At 38.2% G+C, this 26,106-nt stretch overlaps 1 protein-coding gene across 1 annotated transcript in view; it reads left to right on the forward strand.

Moving 5' to 3' along the window:
- The first annotated feature begins 1,157 nt into the window (after positions 1–1,157).
- Positions 1,158–26,106, forward strand: part of acap3b (ArfGAP with coiled-coil, ankyrin repeat and PH domains 3b) — a 163,585-nt gene continuing 138,636 nt past the window's right edge. Inside the window, exon 1 of the mRNA XM_057845912.1 lies at positions 1,158–1,413. Coding sequence (XP_057701895.1) covers positions 1,367–1,413 — 47 coding nt within the window. The 5' untranslated portion in view covers positions 1,158–1,366. The remainder of the gene's footprint in view (positions 1,414–26,106) is intronic.

Genomic DNA, 26,106 nt, shown 5'->3' on the forward strand with positions numbered 1-26,106 from the left:
GATGCCTAAATCGATGTTTTTCGACCCGCTGGCTTCGCCTGACATCTGATACCCACACAAAATCAGCCTATTCTCACGAAAGTTTGAAAAACTTTAAGAGCTTGGAGGCTTATAAATGCTACGTTGCTGGTTAGGTGAAACACGTCCTTGTACACGAAAATTCGGCAAGAATCTTGTGCTCGGAAGGTGAGTTACGAAATTTTCAATTGAAAATCTTTTGTTCTTGCTAACATCCACTGTCAAGTCTAATGTATTTCATGTCATTTGTCAATGGAGCTAGGGCTTTTAATGTTTATATGGTTTAGCGATAGCACTAACTACATACATACGTGTATGTTGTCGGCGATTAGCCTAGCAATGATCTTAATTGTGGTTGTCAGCCCGAAACCCTCTAAATATATATTAAATGCATCTTACCAGATATAAAATGACTACTACATAATCTGTGGTAGTCGTTTGGAGCCCAGTTGTCTCGTCGAATTGCAGCAGTCAATCGCGGCCTCCTCTTCGTGTCTCTCGGAATACGGTAAAAATTCAGGTCTCTCCGTCTATCTTCTCTGTTTTTGCAACCGACCGCCACACACGACTTCACCATTTTGAGTATTAATGTTGACGAGCAGTAAAACGTGCAATAATAGGAAGAATTTACGAAGCGCTAATGCATTTCTATGGCTAGTATGCGGACATCATGGCGCGGGGGCGTGGCTGTGACGTCACGTGAGTAGGGTCTATAGGAAAGTCAATTACCTACAATAACACTTTTCGGCCACCAGGAGGCCTGCCCCCCTTAAACTCCGCTTATGGTCCCTATCAATGTTAAGACCAAACCTTCGCCCTTGGGTTTAAGGTTATCATACCATCAGAATATCATACCGGCACATGCCTGGTTATAGGCATGATTACAGTTATATAACGAAGTTAAAACCAGTTGGACTTTATTTTAAAACATATACAGAATTAAAAAAAAAAAAAAAATGGGAGGAAAAACGTTTTGCTGGATTTAAAACAGCACGAGGAAAAGCGGCATGGAAAATGAATGAATGAATGAATGGTTTATGACGTTATTTCATTTGCTGCAGTTCTTTAAGGTCGTCACTAGTCGCCGCTCTTCTACGCCCACTTCGGTCTCCTATGCTCACTCCCACTTTTCAGGCTTCCTACTCCTCCTCTCTGACTGGTTGTAGTAATTCGGTTCCAGCATACTCCGTTCGTCTTTTTGGTGTCAGGGTGCCACTGGGAAGAGGCTACGACGGAACTGCCGCGCGTGAGGGACACGACCAGTCATCGACCTCGGTTAATAGCGACAACCCGCTGCGGGCGATGACACTGGCACACTGAGTTAGGAATACACGACGAAGACGCAAAAATGACGGTGGACTTTGAAGAATGTATCAAGGATTCGCCTCGCTTCAGGTAAGACTGCTGCGCTAAACGGCACGCCTTCTTTTACGCATGATTTTTCACCCCTCCTGACGAGAACCGCTGGACTGCATGCACCAACAGGGTGGACGAATCATGCATTCCTAAATGTCATTCTGTGCTTGAGTGTGAAAATACATGCGTGTGTTGTATATTATTTAATTTAGGCTCATGCGTTGCAAAATGGGCTATGTATGAAAAGAATGGAAACGAATGTACCATATCATTGCTTTTCATGATGCTGATGTAGTGATTTAATTAACTAACTGGATGCCATTGACAACAATAGACGTCCAATTTATTAACACTGGGAGGACTGCATGTAAATGCTCATGTTTTAATGCGAATGATTTCATTGATTTTTTTTTTTTTTTAGATCATTCATAAGGCAGTGTGTGTGTGCGTTTTTGAGATAGAGGGAAAAATGGTCTGCATCAACATGAACGTTTAGTGGATGTCCTTGCAGCTGCATTTGTCTCCTCGCTGGCCAAGCAGTCAGCAGGGAGGTGAGACTGCTCTCTGCAGGGGACAGAGCATTTTTCCTGGGTATTTATCCAGATGTTTGCCTGTCCACTTTGGTAAGGTGGGGGTGGTGGAGGCTGCACTATAACCACGTGCCAGCCTGGCTTGCAAGCTTCTCATGCAAATCAATGGAAAAATGTGGTTTCATCGTGTCAGCGTCTGCAGTCGATGCATTGCTTCCCTCTAGTTTGCTCACAAGTCTTCCTTTAGAGAGATGATCAGAGGGAGGCATGAGGCAGACTCTTTGATGGACGGCGAGGACGAAAGGTCACAAGCAGAGGCATCAAAAGGCCTAGTACCTACTGACTTTATTCCATGCACTCGTGTAGACTACTATTTGGAAAATTCCGCAATGCCTTTTGGTTAAAAATGAGGTCATGATGCAACATGGGTCATAATGATACGTAACTGCTCTGTCATTTACACCCAGCATGTAATGGATACTTGCAAATAGCTGCGGCAGACAACAATGTGTTGCAACTTAGTGCTATTGTTTAGGATGTTAAACATCCATCCTTCCAGTTTTGTGTACCATTTATCATATTGCAGGGATCTTTCCCTTACAAAACCTACTGAACTGAACTGCGTCTAGTCTTCATGAGTGATGACCGCTGGGCGTCGGCCACTAGTTGAGCTCTGATTCAAAATTTGAATCACTGGTGAGCAGATTTAACAGCCAGTCTGAAACGCAGACTCAGAATAACCATTATGGAAATTCCATTAATCTGTTCCAGCTAATTAGCAAGTTGGCTGAAAGGCTGAGCAAGGCTTGTTTAATTACAGAAGGTGTAATTCACTATTATGTTGTTAGTTTGACAGTAAACTTTAACTTGTTTTAGCGTTGAGCAGCCCTAAGCCTCTTTTCTTCAGGAGTTGCTCACTGTTTGCCAAAGTGCTTGTATTGTAAGTGAGTTGAGATGAATTGACTGCAACCATTCACATCATCAAGTTAAAACTCTGCATTGTACAATATTTTACAATATTACTTACCTGTAAGCTGTAGTTTAGCTGCAGTCAATAGAGCAATTCGTCATTGGCAACAGTTTCTCAAACTGTCAACAACCCTCTAATTCAGAGGTGTCACTCATTTTGGGCCACATTTTTGGCAATTAGAACTAATGTGGGAATGTGCCAGTTTAATTTTGGCCGAATAAGTTAACTCACTGTCTGCTATTGACGTCGTTGTAATTTTAAGATACTTACGGGTCACTTCCTGTATATAATTTGGATCAGTTCCTGTTGATTTTTTGGGGGCACTTCCGGGACACTTCCTGTTAATTTTGGGGCATTTCTAGATTACTTCCTGTTGATTTGGTTTCACTTCCTGCTGGCTTTGGGGAATTTTTAGGTCGCTTCTTTGTTAACTCATTTACTGACATTGATGGTACTAGACGTCCAATCCATTTTGACTGGGTCCGGGTGAATGAACAAATTTAACCGCAGACATGAAAGTGAACCAGGTGTGGTAGTGCACACACTTGATCACACAGATCTATGGTTTTAAGGTGCCAATATCAAAATATGAAAGTATAATAATATGCCTAGACTTCATGATATAATGACAGGACACGGGCGCGGGGCTGATTCATAGGGGACCTATCTCTGTCAAAGCTGTGGAAACACAAAGAGCTTTTTACATTTAACGTTCTTGTGAATAAATGCTTGAATCCTTGAATTTTTATAGATATGAACGTAAAACAGTCTCGATTTTTGGTTAAAAGCAAAAAAAAAAAAAAAACGGGCAGTTAGCATTTATTTTACATAAATATTGAGACGTAGGATGCCTATGCTGTAGTGCTAATTTCCCCTAGGGGTGCACGATATCCATTTTTTGAAACCGATATCGATAACTTCTTGCTCCTCAAGGCCGATACCGATACAATAACCGATAATATATATATAAATATATATATATAATATATATATAATTTTTCAATGTATATTCACCTGAGTTTTTGAACACCTGTAGGTCAAAAATACTAGTGGTTGATTCAGCATAGATTTGCCTTTGACCAAACCAGAACTTTCATAATGACATGAACATTATTATAATGAAAAAAACAAAGACAAGAACAGTTTTGAATTCAAATAAAGCGCCCAAATTAATATTATCAAATAAATATAATTTGAGTCAATCACAATCAATCAGTCAGTATCATTGACGATGTGTTCCCCTGAACAATGCGCACTGATCTAAAACAAACATAAACCCATCAGCAGATAAAACATTTGATGCAACAGGAGAGGAGACTTGTCGTTTTGGTCCATGAAAGAACTTTCTTAACCTGGCAATTATAGAACAGCAAGCCTATCAATAACCAAAAGGCCTTTCAAAAACTTGTAAACATAACACTGTAAAATGCAAACATTTGCTAATTGCCACAGTAAGGTTTATAAGTCAGTGAAGGAAAAATACGGCCTCTAGAACAGTAAAACTTTGCATACTAGCAAAACAGGAGTAGAAACAAACGCACACAACCCAATCCAAACCGTGCCAAAAATATTATTAATAGGCCCGATAACATATATTGTTATCGGATTTATTGGGATGACGTCATAATTCCTATTATCGGACCGATACTTATTGTGCACCTCTAATTTCCCCCATTGTTTTTTTTTTTCCCCACAACATTTCAAAATGCATGCATGGTACGAAAAATCTAATAATTACCTTGTATCCTCGAACAAATCACTCCTGACACAATCCTTCCTGTTTGTATGCGGTACAGCTTTCGTACTTTTTCATCCTAAATCTGACGTTAGATCGCTGCGTGTGTGTGTGTTTGAGAATAACTTCTCTTGATGGCCCCCTACCCGGAGGCGTGGTGCAGTGTCACCGCCCCGTGTCCTGTCAATATATTCTGAAGTATGTAATATGTATGTACACTTGCACAGTATGAATGAGCTACATAAAAAAATGTAAATACGTAGTTAATTATGTTGTGTGAGCAACGTTTTTGGGTTATTCAGCACCCCTCGGTGTTGCATGTTGTGTTGCACCCCATGGTCTGCCACTTCCAGCTTGCGGGCTGTATCTTTGACACCCCTGTTGTAATTCATAATCACCCGTTTCCCCTTTTCGTGTGTACACTTCTTGGTTGAAAATCGTGACTTTTTTGTGTTTAGTACAGTTCTACAGTTATTGTATCCACTGGCGGATGCTGGTCTTTCAATGAAGGGAAGCTTTAAGTGCTTTCGCCTATGAGTGCTTTGTGACGGTGGAAGGGCTCAGCGGCACTCGCTGCTCTATAAGGAAAGAAACTAGAGTGCGAGAAGTCAAGTCTCCAAACAAGCAGCTAAAAAAAAAACAAACAAAAAAAAAACAGAAATAACAGAAATAGAAGCTCAGTTTCTCGCTAGTCGTTTTTAACATAGCAAGTAGGGGTGGGAACCTCTTGGTACCTCACGATACGATACGATTTCCGATATGAAGCTCACGCTAACGATGATCTCACGATATAGCAATACAGCTATTATCGATACATTGGTCAGGAAATCATACTACAAAATAACTAATAAACAGAAAAAACAAGCTACATTCATCCTTCTGCTGTACGTTTATGTCCAGTCCATTTGAACTGGGAGGGTGGCAGCAAATGAACCCCTCCCACTTCAAACAGGCCCCTCCCACTTCTATAGACATCAGTGGCAGCCAATTAATGCCAGGCAAGGAGGTGATTTTGGGCCATTTTAGCTCATTACCTGTTGATTTTCAGTCACTTCCTGTTGATTTGGGGGCATTTTATGGGCACTTCCTGTTGATTTTGGGTTACAGAACAGGAAGTGAGCCGGGAATCCCACAAATGAATAGGCAGTGACTCAAACTCAAAAGGAAGTTATCTGTAAATGCCCTAAAATGAACAGAAATCGGAAAAAGTGACTGTCAATGGCTGCCATTGAGTTAACTGAAATACTATTATGTAGTAACATTTTGGTAGCAACTTGTTGGTTCCTTTATTTTTTTATTTTATTTTATTTTTTTTAAACATCGATACCTTTTCAAAACGATATCTCGATTCTTGGCATGAGCGTATCGATAACCTTTTGGGATGTAAAGTACCACGATATATTTTGATATATTGTCACACCCCTTATAGCAAGTGTTGCTAGGATGATGAAGAAAGTCTCCAGTTCAACTCAGAACATTCATTCATTCATTCATTTTCCATGCCGCTTTTTCCTCACGAGGGTCACGGAGTGAAAATTGAAAAATGCGTTCCACGGATGTTAATACAACAAGATCACTGATTCACTTATTTCGCTGTCAATCAAAAAGGGATTCAGCCTCCGACAATCATGCTAAAAAAATCATGCAGGGAAGCAGAGCGTCTGGGCCAGCTGAGCCCCGCTCGTTGCCCATAGTGCCCATAGCCTATGAAGATGACTCCCACAGATGCACAGCGTCCGATGGGCGGGATAAACCCAGCCTTTAGCCAATGACTTGTCTCATTTCGCTGTAGTGGAACAATGCACTCTCAACTCTGGAGACGCACCGTGTCCACACTGTTTAAAGGATTGTGAAGCTGCGCGAATAAATGAAGAGGGAGCCACATCGTAACCAGTGATAAGAAGTTAATTTTGAACAAAGTTGAGTGTGTTGTATTGCATATTTAGTCAATGTTGTGTTGTTGTATCGCATATTTAGTCAATGACATGTAAACTAGGAATGCACGATAATACATTTTTCAACCAATATCGATAACCGATAATTTCCTGCCCCTTCCACCCGATAACCGATAATGTCACGCCGATAATTCTATTCAAATATGTATGTAAAATGTTAAAGTATACAAAGATAAAATGTTACTGTGCAAAATGTAATTTAGTGCTATTTTTTTCCACATCAAATGTGAACAAGTAGTAAATGCCATCTAAAAAATGGCAATGACATTGTGTAATGGTAAGCTGTTGCAACAATTACTTAGAGAGTAAACACCCAAGTTGCACAAAAATGCCTTTAAAAGTAAGCCATTCCTAACATATCATAACATATCACATTACTACACTGCAATGTGATGATGATGATGATGACAATGACAATAAATTCAATTAAAAAAAAACAACACCTCCTTAAAATTAGCAGAATTGGACAAAACTGTTGATTGCGCACATTTGAAGGCTAAATCAAGTATATACTGTAATCATTGGATTGCATTATCGGTTGAATTTCGTTTTATCTGGATTATCTGTGTGACGTCATAATTGCCATTATCGGCCGATAATTATCGGTGACCGATATTATCGTGCATCTCTAATGTAAACACAACAGTATACATTTTTTGTCACTTATTTTTTTGATGTTTTGGGGGAAGATGAACATCACTTGCAGTCTTAGAGCAATTGCCACTGGTATGTGGGACCGCAAAACTTGATACACATTTTTTATTTTTCAGCGTACGAGTAGATTTTCATTGGTCACTCACTTGGTGTACAGCGAAGACTCGCTTGCTGTTTTTATTTTTTTAAATTTTTTTTTTAATGGTGGTTCACTTCATTTCAGCATTTACCTACAAAGCTTTGTGGACTAACTAGGTGCCAAAGCATGTATAGACAGGCAATCGTTCATACTCGTGTTTACACTGTCAGTATTGTCAGGCATTGTCTTAAAAATATCAGACTAACATCACATGAGATTGTCTTCACCGTTCAAGGTTGTTTTTTCTCTACATTATAAGACCATTGCTCATATCTCATTGCCACTTTCAACATGTTGCAACCGTAAAATGACGCTTGCACACATCAGATTGGGCACGTACAATTCTTCATCGTTAAAGGTGACTGAAGCGGGTCGGAATGTTTGAATTTGAGCAGTGTTTCCCTCTTTATTGGGGTGACTGGCTTCTTGGCTCTGCCTGTTGTGTCATTTTAGAAAAGCAGCAAGAGAGTCACTGTTCTACCATGCCTAATGCTGCAGCAGCTCCTTTACACCCACTCCCAGCAGGTTTTAACTTGTGAAGCCTCTGTGTGTTTGCATGACTGAGTGTGCATGAAAAAGTATTGAAGGTATGGTGAGTATCTGTAACACACATTTCTTTGTTCATTGTTTTCTCTGTTTTGTCAACCTGTTTGTGGCGTTGCCCTGCCTTGTCCGTGCAGTATTCATTCAGCTCAACAGTAAAAAGATAAAGCCAGCGCACCTGTTCGGTGTGGTTGTCCTAGAGGTTGTCATTTGATTCCTATGAGGCAGCCTATTTTTTCTGGTTTAATCCCTCGGGTCGATTGTAGTTAATTTTTTTAGTTATAGATTTTAATCTTAAGGATATTGATTGATAACGGATGTCATTAAGCATTTGTTTTAAATGTTGATTATCATTATCAAATAGGGGTGTGACAAGTTATCGAACTGGTGATGTATTCGCATACTTTGTATCCCAAAAAGTTATCGATGTGCTCCTTCCAAGAATCGATATATACTTTTAAAAAGGTGTCACTGCTCGAGAAAAAAAAGAACCAACAGTTTGCTACCAAAATCTTTCAATAGAATACTCTCTGTGTTAGCTCATTGACGGGACTAGATGTCCAATCCACATCGACTGGGAGGGTTTAAGATTGTTTAGATGTCTAGTGCCGTCAATGGCACTGAAACGGAGCATTCACATGCTCATACTTATGTTTCAAGTTCATTTAAGGGCATCTGCAGGTAACCTCCTGTTGATTTTGAGTCACATCCTATTCATTTGGGGACATTCTCGGGTCATTTCCCATTCAGTAACTCAAAATTAGCAGGAAGTGACACATACATGCCGCCAAATCAACAGGAAATGCTCCAAAAGCATCAGGAAGTGTCCAAAAAATCTATATATTTTATGTTGTAGAACAGGGGTCAGCAACCTTTTTTGGTGTGGAGTGCCACTTTCAAATTTTCTTGTCAATCAGTGTGCCACACCGAGATTAATGACGTAAATCCAATTTTTTATATCCAACAGAGCTGTAATTTTACCCCAAAGAAAACAACATGAACATATATTGAAATCGTATAACTACCATTCTTTTTCAATTAACAAAAAATAAATGCATATTGTAGAAAATGTCAAAACTTGAAAATAAGTGCAACAGTTCACTAGCTAGTTGTTCACTATCAACTTAAACAGTAAATTATATGCAGCATTTTAGATATTCTTTTATATTACAAAGATAAAAGATGCCTACCTTAATGTGATCCCTGGCCCTGTTTTCCTTGGCTAAGCTCGTATTTCGGGGTTGTACTTTGTGACTTTCAGCTGCTTATCCTTTTTTTTTTTTTTTTGTTAGTGTCTCTTTGTTAGTCAAGCCATCAACAAAAACCTCTGAGCTTGACAAGATCGCCTCTTTGATAAATTCGCCATCAGTTTTTCTTTTTTTCATCAGGTTTTCCTTGCTTTGCAATGCAGTGAGCAAAGTGATAGCTTGCTTCGGTGGCGGTGTTTTTAGCAGTGACAAAGGTTTTCAGGGTGTGTTTGTTTACTGTACCTGGACACAGCACGTTTTAATGTCTCTGCCTTGTCAGACTCATCCTTGAATAAATTTTCATGTTTTGTCTCGTAATGACGTTTGACACTTGTTCTCCCCGGGGAGAGGCACGGGCCCGGGTGGAGCCGCCGCGGCCCCCGGGAGGCTGGCTCTTGCGGTGCGCACGAAAGGCTCGGGCGCGGGCCCGGGTGGAGCCGCGAGGAGCGAGCCTTTCCCCGGGGAGAGAGAGGCTCGCTCTCGTGGTGCCCACGGAAGGCGCGAGCGTGTGGGGCTAGAACAGTACTTCTCAAATAGTGGGGCGCGCTCCCCTGGGGGGGCGCAGAGCGATGCCAGGGGGGGCGCGTGTGACCTCGGGGAACATGCTTTTTTTTGTTTTTTCCTGCCGTACTGGAATAAAGTGTACTTGCGCATCCACTCAGTGGGTGGCAGTGGCGCTCTCATTTTCAGAGTGCGTGCAGTATTTTTGAACTAAGGAAGAGCACTCATCACACAGAAAACAAATATGAAGAGCAGTGCGCCGCCGCCGTTTTCCGACCGGTGTTCTGTCAAAATTTGCTCCCTTATAAAATTTTGCTCCCAAAGCTTTTGTGGCGCTGAAAACCCCCTCTTTTACGTTCAATTGGACTCTCAATGTTATCCAAAGTGCTAACTAAACTAGATACATCATAAACATACATGTGCAACACGAAAATGGCTTAAATTAATACTTAACGACGCGGCAAAGTTATTAGCAGTGAGAGCGCGGAGTGCAGTTACTGTGTGCAGCTAACATGGTAGGATGTGTCTGAGAACTTTTGTACATGTCTTTACATGATGAAAATTAAGTAAATATTCCTTTCTTTATGAAAGTTTGTAGTGTTTACTTTGGAATCGCCGCATTCGCGGCCATTTTTAATGTTACGCGCATGCGCAAAACCCGCAAGGTAGCAATTTTTGATGGGTTGCAAATTTTGTCAGAACACCGGTTCTCACGCCGCCGCCCGATAAGTACCATTTTCGGCTTGGGATCGTCACGACGACCGCCCTCACCTACGGTTCTACCTCGGCCGCCGAGAATGCGCTTTGTTCGTGCCGTTTGCCTTTTAGCTTTGACTTTTAATACTGTGGGTGATGTGTGTGAAAGACTGTTTACTGTGTCTAAAAATAATTATAGCGGACCGCCAGAAGCCAAATCAATTAAGACGCCACTTAAAGACATTCGACCCCAATCTCATTGATAAGCCGCTTGATTGTTTTTCAGCGAAAACGTGCCGAATATTGCCAACAATCGTCCTGCTTTGTCAGTGTTATATCAGTAAACCAGTGAGCATTGTTAGCATGCTCATTGCAAAATGACTCCACACCATTGCAAAGGAGGTAATACTGAGTGTGAGCAGCAAAAATAAAAACTGTCCTTCTGTCCAAGGACACTCTTTTTTTCCTTTATTCATTTTTGTTTTTTCGGTCAAATTTTTTGGCATATTGTCCTCATGAGTGAATGTTTCTAATCAATTTGAATTTGTTATTATTTACTGATTTTATTACATTTTATTTTTCTGTATCAAATGGTCAAAAATGTACCTTGAGTGTATTTTTACAGTTTGAATGTGACTTTTTTTTTTTTAAATTCAGGCAAATTGATGCACGTCAAGTCTTCTCTGTTACAAACAAAACATTTATTAACAATGTTAATAAAGTTATACTTTATTATAAGTTGATCTATGTTACTTTTTTTCTTTATTAGAAAGAAAGGACACAATATTAGGCAGATGCGTATTTATAATAGTAATTTTATAGACAAATAATACTATTTACAGTGGCGGCAGAGAGTTTGGGGGGGCGCGAAACATTTACGTCTTGCTTGGGGGGGCGTAGCAGAAAATAATTGAGAAGCACTGGGCTAGAAGACTGATCTAGCCCCATACCAGCCCGAGTGGAGCCGCGGGTGCAGATCTTGGTGGGGGAATAACACCCTTAAATACAGTCTTGATGAGATTGAATTGGCTGCAGTTACGACGTTGGGAACGCTGACTCTGGAATAAAACACGATTTGACCAACATTGTGACAGCCGATGCCTACCAAAAATGACGTAATGTCAGAGGTTATAAAATCGCGCCAGCGGCCCTTCCCGCACAGTGAGCGCCAGTGGGCAATAAGGGACAAGTCTGTGAAAGCGTCCAACCCGCTCCATTCTCGGGACATCTTTTTAAACGTGAAAGCAATGACGTGAGTAAATCCCATGTCTCTTTACACAGGAATTCCCTTGAATGTGTGTGTGGCTTAAATAACAGGGCGCGCAACAGAAAATGTCTGAATTTCAGGTAAAAAGGCGCTTTTTTCTTGTTTTTTTGCCATGCGCTTGCGTGTCACTGGTTAACCCTTGGCGTGCCAGTGCTGACACGCTTGTCATAGGTTGCCGACCCCTGTTGTAGAATGATTTCCTGACCCATGTATCGATAATTGATAATTGTTGTATCTCCATATCGTGAGATCGTCGTTATTATGAGCCTTGTATAGCAAATCATATCGTGAGGTAATCAGAGGTTCCCACCGTTTCTTATCTAATACAGCATAATTAACCGTAGTAATAAACAACTGTTGATTTGAACCAAAACCTGTCCAACATGTTTTTCTGGGGTGGTGGTATGTTTGTTGTATATTCTATTATGACTCTTCAGTGGCTTCCTTGTTTTTTTTTTTTTTTAATTTTATTTTAGTAATCCTGATTCAACAACAAGCAATCATGTAATTTATTGAAGTTAAGAGGTTTCCATGAGTGTAATTCTTTTTAGTAACGCAATTCATTCAACTAAATACGGTTCTAAACAATCCTACTTGACTTTGTTATTTCATTTATCTGATTACAGTATATACACAAATACAGTTACCAAACTGCCGAGCCTGTGGGTGTTTCTTGATGAAATTGTCAGGGTAAAAAATGCAGATGAAGAATGGCATATGACAGATGAAGGAATCTAGGGGTGTGACCAATAAGGAATTAACGGTACATGTATTTGTATTGAACTGTTTCGGTACTTGGTGTTCGGTTCGGAACGGAGGCGTACCGAGCGAGTTTCTGACGTAATGTAACCCTTACTTTTCGAGGCTGTGAGTAGATCGGGTTACAATTTCTTTGCGTAGATTATATTTACTCCGTCTTCTCTACCATAATGAGGACCAACATGGTAGGACAGTATAACCCAGAAACATCAACGCCACGAGAACGCAGTGAAACGCGGGCGTTGAAGTCAATCAGGCAATGCACACCAGTCGCAGTGCGGCCGCGTGCTAGACGCGTCCCAGAAGCGGCTCAACACGACGCACGCGAAAAGAACGGCAGAGTTTATTATTTGACGCGAGACGCGACCCTCCTGCGTCAATACTACTACCGGTAGCTAGGATCGGGCAGACCGGAAGTCACTCGTGTAAAAATACGGTGGATCCAGTCGATTTTCGAACTTATATGCAATCGTAACCTCACTTTTTGAGTCCATCAGATCTCGAGTGGTAGATCAGGGCACAGTTGACTTGTCTTTGTTGATTTACTGCTGTCTTCTTTGCTATAATGATAACCAACACGGCCCCGTGTTAAATACAAAACCCTCCTACCACAACAAAACAAGTAGGAACTAATATTCACATAAGAACTAAAGATATACAATATAAATGAATACTACATCACATTTGTAAAATATAAACGCATAATTAAATAATATCCCATTTAAATAAAATAAATTGAAATGAGCTAAAACACCTGAAATTAAATAATAGGAATAATACACAGATCCTGCTTACACAATTAAATTTATTAATTTCTGTGTGGTGCTTTAACTTGAGAAAATCCACCAATAAAGCTTTTGAAAACCGTTCATAAGAAAAAAAAAAGATTCATTGAGGCATTTCATTTGTAAAATACATGTTAAAATCTTGTAAAATGCATGTTAAAATCTTTATCATTGGGATTGCTTTTCTCTTTAGCACAGGACTTCTTTTTTCTTCCTTCTTTCAGAAAGAAAGCTGACCAATATGCGTGGTCTGAAAGGCAAATTGTTGTTGGATTATCTTTAAATACCCGCTACTTTTTGAGCAGAATTCTAGCTTTGTATAGGCTAGGGCTGCAGCTATTGAATATTTTAGTAATCGAGTAATCGACTGAAAATTCTATCGATTAATCGTGTACTCGGATAAAACAAATATATTTTTAGGTGAAGAGCAATTATAAATATACATGAGAAAACAAGACATTTCACCTAATCTTGAACAATTTTCAGTCAATCAATATCTTTATTTTCGATGTATATTGTTGAAGACAGTCAACAATTGCATCTCAAATGTAACTCGAATAAATTAAATTAAATAAAAAAATATCGGAATTGGCAGATACTCAAACTAAAACGATCGGGATCGGATCAGGAGCAAAAAAACATGATCGGAACAACCCTAATTAATAATAATAATTTATTGATTTGGGTGAATATACTGCCCTCTAGTCTGCCTCTTTTCACATGGCTGAATCCAGTTTTTGTTTGAGTTTTTTTTTTTTTTTTTAATGCATTCGTAATTTAGTTTACAGGTATATGTAGCCGTTTTTGTGGGAATACGTATCTGAACCATTTGTTAAGAGCATTGTAAAAAGAAGTTAGCATTTAATAGCATTTAAATTAGCGGACTTTTGCTATGTAAGTTTGCCAATTGTTTTTTTGTTGTACATAGAACCTCATTTACAGTATTTATTTATTTTTTTAAATACCGTTTGAGGCTCAGCTCTGGTATCTTAATTTTTAATGTTCCTTATCTGATTACTCGATTTTTCGAACAATAAATCGATCGATCAAATTTATTTCTAAAGCCCTTCACAAACCCCCGAAAGGCCCTCAAAGTGCTTTACAACAAAGACAAACATGGTTAATGATAGTTCATCGATTAATCGACTGCTAAAATAATAATAATACACGTCAAATTTCCAAATATCGGCACTGATAATCGACCTGAACGATAATTGTTCTATCTCTAGTAAATTCCCTAAAATTAATAGGAAGTGACACATATATGCCCTAAAATCAACCGGAAGTGGCCGAAACTCAACAGGAAAGGAGGTAAAATGCCCCGAAATGAACTCATTGCCTGGCATTGGCTGCCACTGACGGCCATACACGTCCAATCCGTTTGAAGTCACTTCAAATGGATTGGATGTCTACTAATGATAAACTCATTCCAATTCACAGCAGAAGGATCAAAATAAAAAAAGTTTTTCTGTTAACTAGTTGTTTTCGTAGACCTCGAATGATATCCTGACCTGTGTATTGATAATTGTTGTACATCCTGAATAGAATCTTCTGGATTCTGACAAGAAATACAGTAACATTTGCACTGTGAGATGCACAAACATCTACAATGTACTTCTGTTGTGAAGCATACACGCTACATAAGTCTGTTTTCATATGGATCGGCATGTTTTATTTACAAAATGTGGAGCTTTGTTTTGGGATAGAACTAAGCTGTTGACACACATTCTGCTGCAAAAAAATATCTCCTACCATGATTCAAGTCTGTGTTTACTAAGAGCTGTCTTATTAATATGACAAACGCCCCCAAGTAATATTCATCCCAGGTCAGTGTCTACACAGCTGTTTGGTAGTAGAACCAAACACACCAGTCTGCTTCCTCTTCACCCGCGCTGCATCATGGCTTCAGAACTAGTTGAACGACTCGCCTGTTTTCATAATGTGACAAATGAACAAATATCTTATTGTTGAACAATGTGATGCCATTAAATCAGGTGTCCTCATTCAAAACATATAAATAAGATTCAGGACATAATCTTGCTCTATTACAAAAGATTTTCTACATAGCTAATTTCCTTAACTATAGTTTTTTGTTTGTTTGTATTTTTTCACCCTTTCCCATCATACTCTTGTGGAATGTTGTACAACCTGCTGGACGGCTGATAATCATATCTCTTCAGTTTTTGGAAGCTAAGGCACGTTTGAGCCAGATTAATTCTAATAAATAAATGGACAGAAGGGCTTTCTTGAGCAGTAGGGTCTTCTTGTATTTCTCAAAGCGGAACAACCGTGGAAGATGATGTCGTGTCTTTCCCCCAAGGGTTCCTTTTGCCTCGTCTAGAGTGGTTGCTATGGTTACTTGCAAGAAAAAAAAGGATGAGCGGTCACAATCTGCCTGCGTATATTCATTTAAAAAGCTATTACTAGGTGGCAGGAAGCTTCAAAGAGTAAACAAAAGAAGGGAACATTTTTTAATCTGTAGTTTATTCAAACGCAACAATTTGTCTCATACGATCAAATTTGATTTTGCTAAATGTAATTTCATTGCTTTTGGAAATAAAATGTATTGCAGAAGGAATGTTTTAGCTAAAGTTCTGTTTTGTAACATGGCTGAGCAATCATTGATATTTACTAGTGTTGCAATGATAAATCGATTAACTCGAGTAATTCGATTAGAAAAAAGATTCGAATTAAATTTTGCTACTTCGAGTAATCGTTCAATTAAAGTGGCGTTGTCATGATTTGTTTTGAAAGTGTTTGCATTTGTTTTTATTGATTTGGGTGGAAATACTGGCCTCTAGTGGCAACACTGAATATGGGTGCCACTTATACTCTGGTGCGACTTATGTGTGAAATTATTAACACATTATTATATCATCTCACATGTTAATTTGGAGTGACGCTGATGGTTTGCTAAACGTGTTAGCATGTTCTTTATGCTATAGTTATCTAAATAACTTAATATCTTTCGTTGTTAATGCATCATGTAACATTATCATATTGCACACTTATTCAGCATGTTGTTCTCTATTTTATTTTAATTTTAAATTGTCTTTCAAGATGACATATCTGTTCAATGTGTTGGATTTTACCAAGTAAATTTCCCCCCAAAATGCGACTTATATTCCGGTGCGACTTACATAGGGTTTTTTTTCTCTTCGTTGGGCATTTTATGGCTGTTGCGACTTATACTCAGGTGCGACTTATAGTCCGAAAAATACAGTAATTCATTTCACATGGCTGAATCCAGCTGCTCCCTGTTAAGATCAACATAAGCTAAGTTGTTGTTTGAGCTAATGTTTGTTTAATGCATTCGTAATTTAGTTTAATTTAGGTATATTTATTATTATTTTTTTTTTAAGTGGGAATGTGTGTTTGAACCAATTGTTAAGAGCATTGTAAAAAAAAAAAAAAAAAACCTTAGCATTTTACAGCATTTAAGCTAGTGGACTTTTGCTTTGTCGCACTTAGATCCTCATTTTTTAAAATTTTTTATACCGTTTGAGGCTCAGCTCAGGTGTTTATTATGTACCTTATCAGATTACCTGATTAGTCGAACTAGCTAGTTCATCGATTAGTCCACTGCTAAAATAATCGATTGCCGTAGCCCTAATATCAACCATGCAGTCAACAACCTCTAAAACGGAACGTAATCTGTTCTGAGATTGTGGTGAACCACTGATTTGTTTGAATTCAAAATTGTTTGAAAGTAAGAGAGAAAAAAAATGATATCAAGATTCTTCTCAACATCATCACCTTTATTAAATGGGTCATTTTTTTATCGGGTGCCATTTGGACATAACAGAGTGGACACGAACAGAGGGGACATTTTGTGCTGCTAGCTTTGCTAACGTAATAACTAACATGACTTTAGATACTTTATGATAAATCTACAATTTTTCAAATAAACGTTTAGAAAAGATTCGATTTAATTAATATCTTGACTACTTAGCTATAACATACTGGACACGTTATGATCGACCACATAGAAAGTACTTCATAAAACTGCAACCTGATGTCATTAATAAATGGTAAATTTTGTTGTAACTTCACAAACTGTAGCTGTAAAATAAATTACAAATGCTTACACAAATATGTATTAGCTGAAACAACTTCTCAGCTTCTCAGTCATACAAGGCAACAGTCCAGCCAGACCAAACGCTGCCACTAAATGGCAGTGTATCCTCCATCATTAAACAAAATACAATACTTTTGGACTTTTTGGATAGTTATTTTGAGATTTAGGGGTACTTAAAGGGTTAATTCCGATTTACGCAGAAATTCGGTAAGTCACCAGCGTAGGAACGGAACTCATTCTTATCCCGGGGACAACCTGTATTTGCCCAACTTTAGTGAAAACACAGCTTCATTTATTTTAGGGACACAAATGGCACCCTATAAAAAATGACCCAAATACGACATAATGGAAATGGGTTAGGTAAACATTTGTGATCGTTAGGGATGGGAATTGATAGTATTTTTACGATTCCGATTCCATTATCGATATTGCTTAACGATTCGGTTCTTTATCGATTCTCTTATCGATTCTAATTTGGGGAAAAAGAACAACAAACGTTTTGATTGGCATTGAGTTTGTTTAATCAGAAGTCACAACCTTACAAACTCACAACAAGGTCGAAAGAGGCCCAAAGCCTCAATGTTAACCGTGGCAATATGTGGCAAATACATAAGAATGTGTAACATTTTACTGAAACATTTTTCTAATATAAATAAAAAATATTGATATATATTGGCATATTGGTCGTATTCCCTCACAACGCAGTTATCTCCATCTTACAATGACCAGGCATGAAAATGGGTCAGGGGTTAAAAAGGTGACAAGGGTGTGGAGGAAATATGTTCCGGTAGGGCTGTCCCAAACGACTAATTTTCTCCTGATTAGTCAGCCGACTATTTTTACAATTAGTCGACTAATAAAAAAAAAAAAAAAAAAAAAAATATATATATATATATATATATATATATATATTTTTATATATATATATATAATTATTATATATATTTATTTATATTATTTATATATATATTTATTTATATATATATATATATATATATATATATATATATAAAAATATATATATATTTTATATATATATATATTTTTTTTTTTGTTTGTTACTAATTTAGCAATGAAATTTTTGTTGACGCTTATTAATTCACAAAAACATTTTGGAACACTTAAATTCTTTATTGAAGTACAAATAAACATGTAAACAACAATAATTAATCACACATAAAAAATGAGGTCAAATGCTCATAGCATTAACTAGTGCAAACGAATGGAATGTAAACAGATTCAGAACACTGACTTCGCTTTTCCAACATTATTCAAAACAATTCTTAAAAAAAAATGTAGCATTATTATTATAGTATACTACTATATACTGTATAATAGTATTATAATAATTATAATATTCATTGCCAATCACATTTTCCAAAAAGGGTGTCATTTTAAAGCTATTCTTAGTGTAGAATCTGAATTCTGTAGTATTATAGTATTTACATATTACAGTATTAATTCTGAAGTATGTGGGATTAACTCCAGAAATCGTTATTTATATAAACGTGGCATGCTTTTATTTTGAAATGTACACCGGAAGTACGTTCGTTAAACCGCTAACAACTTCACACTCCGCAAAAAATCACTTTTCGTCATTGCTTGTGGTGTCACCGTCACTCAAAGTTTTTCTCAGTTTTTTCATTTGCAAATGATGGTAACCAGCGATTTTTAATGTTTGAAGTGTCACCTTTTAACCGCAAGTTTGCGTTTTGGAAAAGACTGCCAGTGTTTTATAGGAGGCTAAAGTAGGTTGTCTGTTTTTCCCCATTAGTCTCAATGTAGCAATTAGGGTTGTTCCGATCATGTTTTTTTTCTCCCGATCCGATCCCGATCGTTTAAGTTTGAGTATCTGCCGATCCCGATATTTCCCGATCTGATTGCTTTTTTTTTTTTTGCTCCCGATTCAATTCCAATAATTCCCAATAATTTTTCCCGATCATATACATTTTGGCAATGCATTAAGAAAAAAAATGAATAAAACTCTGACGAATATATACATTCATATACAGTACATAAGTACTGTATTTGTTTATTATGACAATAAATCCTCAAGATGGCATTTACATTATTAACATTCTTTCTGTGAGAGGGATCCACGGATAGAAAGACATGTGACTTTGTATATTGTGACTAAATATTGCCATCTGGTGTATTTGTTGAGCTTTCAGTAAATGATACTGTAACCATGCCCAAAGGCATGATGGGAAGTGGAACCATGACTGTGTGTAGTGCTCCCAATTCATATATATTCTCTGTGTTGGGAAATAACATAAGGTGTTAAGAAAAAGATCAATTGCTACCTTGCTTCCCCACATTGTTTCCCATGATATTTCTAATCGTAGGGAGAGGGATTGTAAGGCTTTAGCCAATTAAAAAAAGGCTCCAAAGGCTGCCAAAATTCACTCTACTCATTTTATGCTGCCTTTTATCTCTCTATATAGGTAAAACGGCGCCATTACAGATTGAGCGCGACAATGTGTGAGTGGGTGGTGCAGTGCATGCATTAATTGCGTTAAATATTGTAACGTGATACATTTTTTAAAAAAATTAATTACCGCCGTTATCGGGATAAATTTGATAACCCTACCTTAAGCCTAAACTAAAGACTCTGGATGAGCGTAACATATTATGTCTGTAACGTTAAATACAATTAGAAAACAATTCAATTAAAAAAAATATATATATAGTAAAAAAAAGGCATGGCCGATATTTTTTTGCCGATTCCGATACTTTGAAAATGACGTGATCGGACCCGATCGATCGGCATCCTGATCGATCGGTACATCGCTAGTAGCAATGCTAACATAATACATTGATAAATTAAAATAATACATTTAATATACACGTGTTTCCTTATTTTGTATGTCTGAACTGTAATTCTTCGGCGTTTTGATTACTAATAAACATCTGTGAAATGAACTGGAGTCTAATAGTCATCGACAAGCACACGCAAATGTATGCATGCACGCACGCGTTGATAAAACGCAGCCGTGAAAATTATCGCCCTCATTTTTATTTATCGCGACAGGCTTAGCAACTTTAATAAAACATGCCGTTAGTTAGTTAAATAGAATTACGACTCCCCTCTTAAAAATGTTCTCCTCGGATCTACACAATTCAAGTGTGTCACCCTCTTTGACTTCAAAATGGCAAATTTAGCCGAAAGGTGAGTGATTTTCATGCCTGAATGACTGCAAGTCGCTTTGTTGTTATTTTTCCTCGTGAAGTGAAGACACACGTTCGAGCGTTTGAACCTACGTGTTGTCATTGTTATGTTTACGGCTGCAATGCTCGTGCTAAACCATCGTAACCTTTCATTTTCACCCACTTTCCTGGTGAAGTGGAGCGAGTGGTTCTTGGCGCCGTGCTAGTTTGATGCGTCCAGGATGCGTCTGGACAACAAGACGCGTCACGTCACATGATGACGCAGTACGTGTCTTTAGGAATCGTTAAAGTGATCCTTAAGGATTTTTCATTGTGATGTCGAGGCCTCGAAGCACTAGGAACCGGTTCGGAATTGCAATCTGATTCGATTCCCATCCCTAGTGATCGTTGAAGCTACAATATTGTAGCAGTTGTAATAGAGTGGAGTCCTTTTGACTAAAATCAATTTGATAGAAAATATGATGAGTGTCTACTATTAATAAATCAACAAAGGGGAGTCACGATTTACTTAAAAGATTTTGGAAGTGCTGGGCTGCCACCATTTATTTTCCCGTCATGGCTTTAAAAGCTCTTGTCTATTTATTGGCAGATTAAAGTGCCCTCCCGATGCTCTGGATATCTGTCTGGCGCCGTGCTTTTGCATAAGAGTCTGGATTACTTCCTGCGTCATAGCATTTTAATCCTGCATATCATCTCTTCACCTGTCTGAGATAATGCTGTACGGTAGTGGGTCAACTGCCTGAAATATTGAAATGCAGTGACCTAAGTAAGAGACTTGGAAAGTTGTTTGTCCCCAAAGTGCTGGAATCAGTAAAGTGTCACATGATGAAGTGACAGAAGAATAAGTTGTTTTTTCACACAATGTCCTCGTCTGCTTAAAAGTATTTCAGAGGAAAAAAAAACACTTTCAAATCCCCCATTGACCCTTAGAACCTCGCTCAAAATAGACATCCACAAACATTAAGAAGGATTCAGACCACTCACATAATTTCACTCATTTCCATCACTAGGATGTTTTCTTGCACAAACAGGCTTTCACGGGAAAACCTCAACACTGTTGACCTAGAATCTTCCTATTGCTCCTATATAGGGTTTATGTTAAAGATAATTTGACTGCACAGCTTCGCATAACAATTCTCCGTTTTCTCTAAATCGCTTTCCCCATAAATCTGGCAAATACCATAAATCAAACATTTGGCTATAATCTCCAGGGATTTGCAGCACAGTGATGTATGTAGATTTTCCTTAGAAGGTATAGCAAGGTCAGGCAATTACATTTCTATTTGACTTAGTCCCTTTTATGATTACACTGTATTGTGTCTGTGGGTGTGTTTGTATTGCTTTGCTTTTACCTCGATTATGTTTATCTAATCTGACTTTGATTGAATTTTGATTCATAATGTCTTGAAGCAATTGTGAGAAAACAAAGAACATTACTTGGACGCGACCAGCAGAGGCACTATTGGCTCAGTCTTAACTAGTTTATGGCAAATATAGTACATCTCTCGCATTTCTGCAGATATTTAAGTATATCTTTTCATGGGACAACACGGACAAAATGATACTTTGACACAATGAAAAGTAGTCTGTGTGCAGTTTATATAATAGAGTTCATTTATTTTCCCCTCAAAATAACTCAAAATATAGCCATTAATATCTAAACCCCTGGCAACAAAAGTGAGTACACCACATGGGAACTACGTACATCCCTAAATGTCCAGATTGAGTACTGCTTGTCATTTTCCCTCTAAAATGTCATGTTAGCTATTACGTTAGCAACCCATTTAATAAAGGTGATGATGTTGAGAAGAATAGTGATATAGCTTTATTTTCTCTCTTACTTTCAAATAATTTTGAATTAAAACAAATCAGCGGTTCACCACAATCTCAGAACAGATTACGTTCCGTTTTAGAGGTTGTTGACTGCATGGTTGATATTAGGGCTGCGGCAATCGATTATGTTAGTAGTGGATTAATCGATGAACTAGCTAGTTCGACTAATCAGGTAATCTGATAAGGTACATAATATATTCAAATACCTGAGCTGAGCCTCAAACGGTATAAAAAAAAAAAAAAAATAATAAATGAGGATCTAAGTGCGACAAAGCAAAAGTCCACTAGTTTAAATGCTGTAAAATGCCAATGTTTTTTTTACAATTCTCTTAACAATTTGTTCAAACGCACATTCCCATTAAAAAAACAACAACAACTAAATATACATAAACTAAACTAAATTACAAATGCATTAAACAAACATTAGATCAAACAAAAACTCGAACTCACCGGAGCGTTGGCTCCCGCTCATTTGTCACGGTAAGCGATTTTCATCGCTAAGGAACACCTGGTTGTACTGTAACGGTAGCGCCGGGATTCTGGGATTGACAAACTCAATCTAGTGTCATCGTTACCCTTGTTATGCTTGTTTTTGATGCTTGTTGCTTGCTCTTGTGGGATTGTAATCAATAAATCTCATTTATTCTGCATTTTCTAATCAATAAACATCGTCTATTGAGGAAAAGTGTGCCTGGTTGCTGACTCACCGCGAACCTGGAAATTTCAGAAAACAGGTAGGAATGCACAGTATATCGACCGTTAAAGCTCACTCTTCACCACAATGGACAGATGCAGAGTCCACATCACTGCAGATGCCGCACCAATCCGCCTGTCGATCTCCCATTCCATTTTTCCCTCACTCATGAACAAGACTCTGAAATACTTAAAGTCCTCCACTTGGGGAAGGACCTCATCCCTGACCCGGAGAGGCATTCCACCTTTTCCCGGCTGAGGACCATAGTCTTAGATTTGGAGGTGCTGATTCTCTGACCGCTTCCCTGAATGGACGACAAAATCCAGTGTCCAAAATCTTGTTAAGACTATTCCCAGAAGACGGTTAATCATTTAAGAGACAAAGGAGATGAGCATAGATTTTATTATCTTCCATTTTCACTTTCTGTAGCATCAAATACCCACTGTAGTGTCCCTTTGACCAAATAGAGCAAGTTGTTCTATTCCCTTGTGAAATCATCTTATCCGTTCACATCTGCAAATAAAAAGCAACTTTAAGTCTCAAAGAGCTTTGTTTTGATTACTAACAAAGCTTTTCTTCTTTATTGAAAGTAACTTTTGAACTAGCAGTCAAACTCTAGAACTCTCATAACCTTTTATTGGCGTAAGTGCTATTAAAATATCAAGAAGCCAGAACCCTGTCTCACCAGAGCACAGCAATATGTCTGTGACTATTCATGTGATGGTAGAATCTTCCACACAACTACATGAAACATTCTTGCTAGTTCAAAGACTTGTTGAGATGTTCACAGTTGAGGGCTGCAAGAGTCCTGGTGTTTGTTCTGACAGGTTCTCGAGCATATTCACACTCCTAGTTATATAAGGTCCTGACTAGACTTTAGTGAAATTATTGTCCCCTTCTGACTGCTGCGCGACCACATGTGCAAATTAATTGAATTACTAGTTAGAATGCTGGTTGAATTAGGTAAAAGCACTGATTTTCCACTGAGCCTTTTTGGTGTATTATGTATACTGATGATGGCAGCTTACCAAATCTTCAAATTCTGCTTGTATTATACAAGGTTCTAGGGTTGTTCCGATCATGTTTTTTTGCTCCCGATCCGATCCCGATCGTTTTAGTTTGAGTATCTGCCGATACCGATATTTCCCGATCCGATTGCTTTTTTTTGCTCCCGATTCAATTCCAATCATTCCCGATAATTTTTCCTGCTCATATACATTTTGGCAATGCATTAAGAAAAAAAAAAAAAATAATAATAAAACTCGGACGAATATATACATTCAACATACAGTACATAAGTACTGCATTTGTTTATTATGACAATAAATCCTCAAGATGGCTTTTACATTATTAACATTCTTTCTGTGAGAGGGATCCACAGATAGAAAGACTTGTGACTTTGTATATTGTGACTAAATATTGCCATCTCGTGTATTTGTTGAGCTTTCAGTAAATGATACTGTAGTCATGCCCAAATGCATGATGGGAAGTGGAACCATGACTGTGCGTAGTGCTACCAATTGACATATCTTCTCTGCGTTGGCAAATAACATAAGGTGTTAAGATAAAGATCAATTGCTACCTTGTTTCCCCACATTGCTTCCCATGATATGTCTAATCGTAGGGAGAGGGATTGTAAGGTTTTAGCCAATTAAAAAGAGGCTCCAAAGGCTGCCAAAATTCACTCTACTCATTTTACGCTGCCTTTTATCTCTCTATAGAGGTAAAACCGCGCCATTACAGATTGAGCGCGACAATGCGTGAGTGGGTCGTGCAGCGCATGCATTAATTGCGTTAAATATTTTAACGTGATACATTTTTTAAAAAATTAACTACCGCAGTTATTAGGATAAATTTGATAACCCTACCTTAAGCCTTAACTAAAGACTCTGGAAGAGTTAAACATATTATGTCTGTAACATTAAATACAATTAGAAAACGATTTAATAAAAAAAAAAAAATAAATAAATAAAAAAAAGGCATGGCCGATATTTTTTTACCGATTCCGAAACTTTGAAAATGACGTGATCGGACCCGATCGATCGGCATCATCTCTAGTTTTAATGTTTCACATTGAGAATATGACTTACTCCCATTGTGATCATTCAACATATGTTGTTTATTATGACAGAACCACAAACAGGAAGGGGTTATGGGAAAAAGAAAAAGAAAGAAAAGAAACACAAACAACAACAAGAAATACATTGAACGCCTACACTAACTATTAATATGTTGGTGCTATCGTCAGCTAGATGTCTTTCCGGTTGACACCATGTGGAGGGCCTGTTGACCCGGGAGAGAAGGGGAGGGGTAGAGTGTACACAGATCGCTCTGTGTTCTAGAACAGGGGTCCCCAACTTTTTTTGCACCACGGACCAGTGTTATTTGGGTCTTTCTTTCACGAACTGGTGTTCTGACAAATTTTGCAACCCATCAAAAATTGCAACGATGCAGTTCTGAGCATGCGCGTAACGTTAAACATACCTGGAAAATGAGCGCAAATGCAGTGATTCCAAAGTAAACACTACAAACTTTCTTGAAAGAAAGGAATATTAATTTACGTTTGATCATGAAAGGACTTGTAGAAAAGTTACAGATACATCCTGCCATGTAAGCTGCACACAACAAATGCACACCGCTCTCACCATTAACGACTTCGCCTTGTCGTTAAACATTAGTTAAGAAGCCCCCTTCAGAAAGATACGATGTTGGAAATTGTAGCAAGGTTTTCAATGCTCTTGTAGCAATGTCAGGATATTCCAGAATGACTTTAATCCAGAACCTCGGTAGAGTTGTTGTCTCAGATGTACGTTTAACAAGGTCGCCGTCATTTGCGATCTCTACAAGTTGATCTTCCTGTTGCACAGACATGCTCGAATTTATCTGATCAGTTTATTCACAAACTCGGTTTATTCACAAACGGGTCACGAATCCACTCCTTCGCAGTTTGTGGGTCTTCGAGGTCGTAGGCTCGTCAGGTGCCCTTTTCGCCGTTAAAAATATCTCCACAGACGTCTGTTTTCCAGTCATCATCGCTCGTGTGGGGGCTAATTATTTCCGGTAACAAATGTGCAGCGCCCGCGGTCTAGCAATACGTTATTATAGAGGACAAGCGCACATAGATATATTATATACTCAAACAAGATGTACTGCTAGCAGTCCAATCAATGGATTTCTA

This window comes from Corythoichthys intestinalis, chromosome 9 (assembly GCF_030265065.1).
Source record: "Corythoichthys intestinalis isolate RoL2023-P3 chromosome 9, ASM3026506v1, whole genome shotgun sequence".
In the NCBI taxonomy this organism is placed as follows: Eukaryota; Metazoa; Chordata; class Actinopteri; order Syngnathiformes; family Syngnathidae; genus Corythoichthys; species Corythoichthys intestinalis.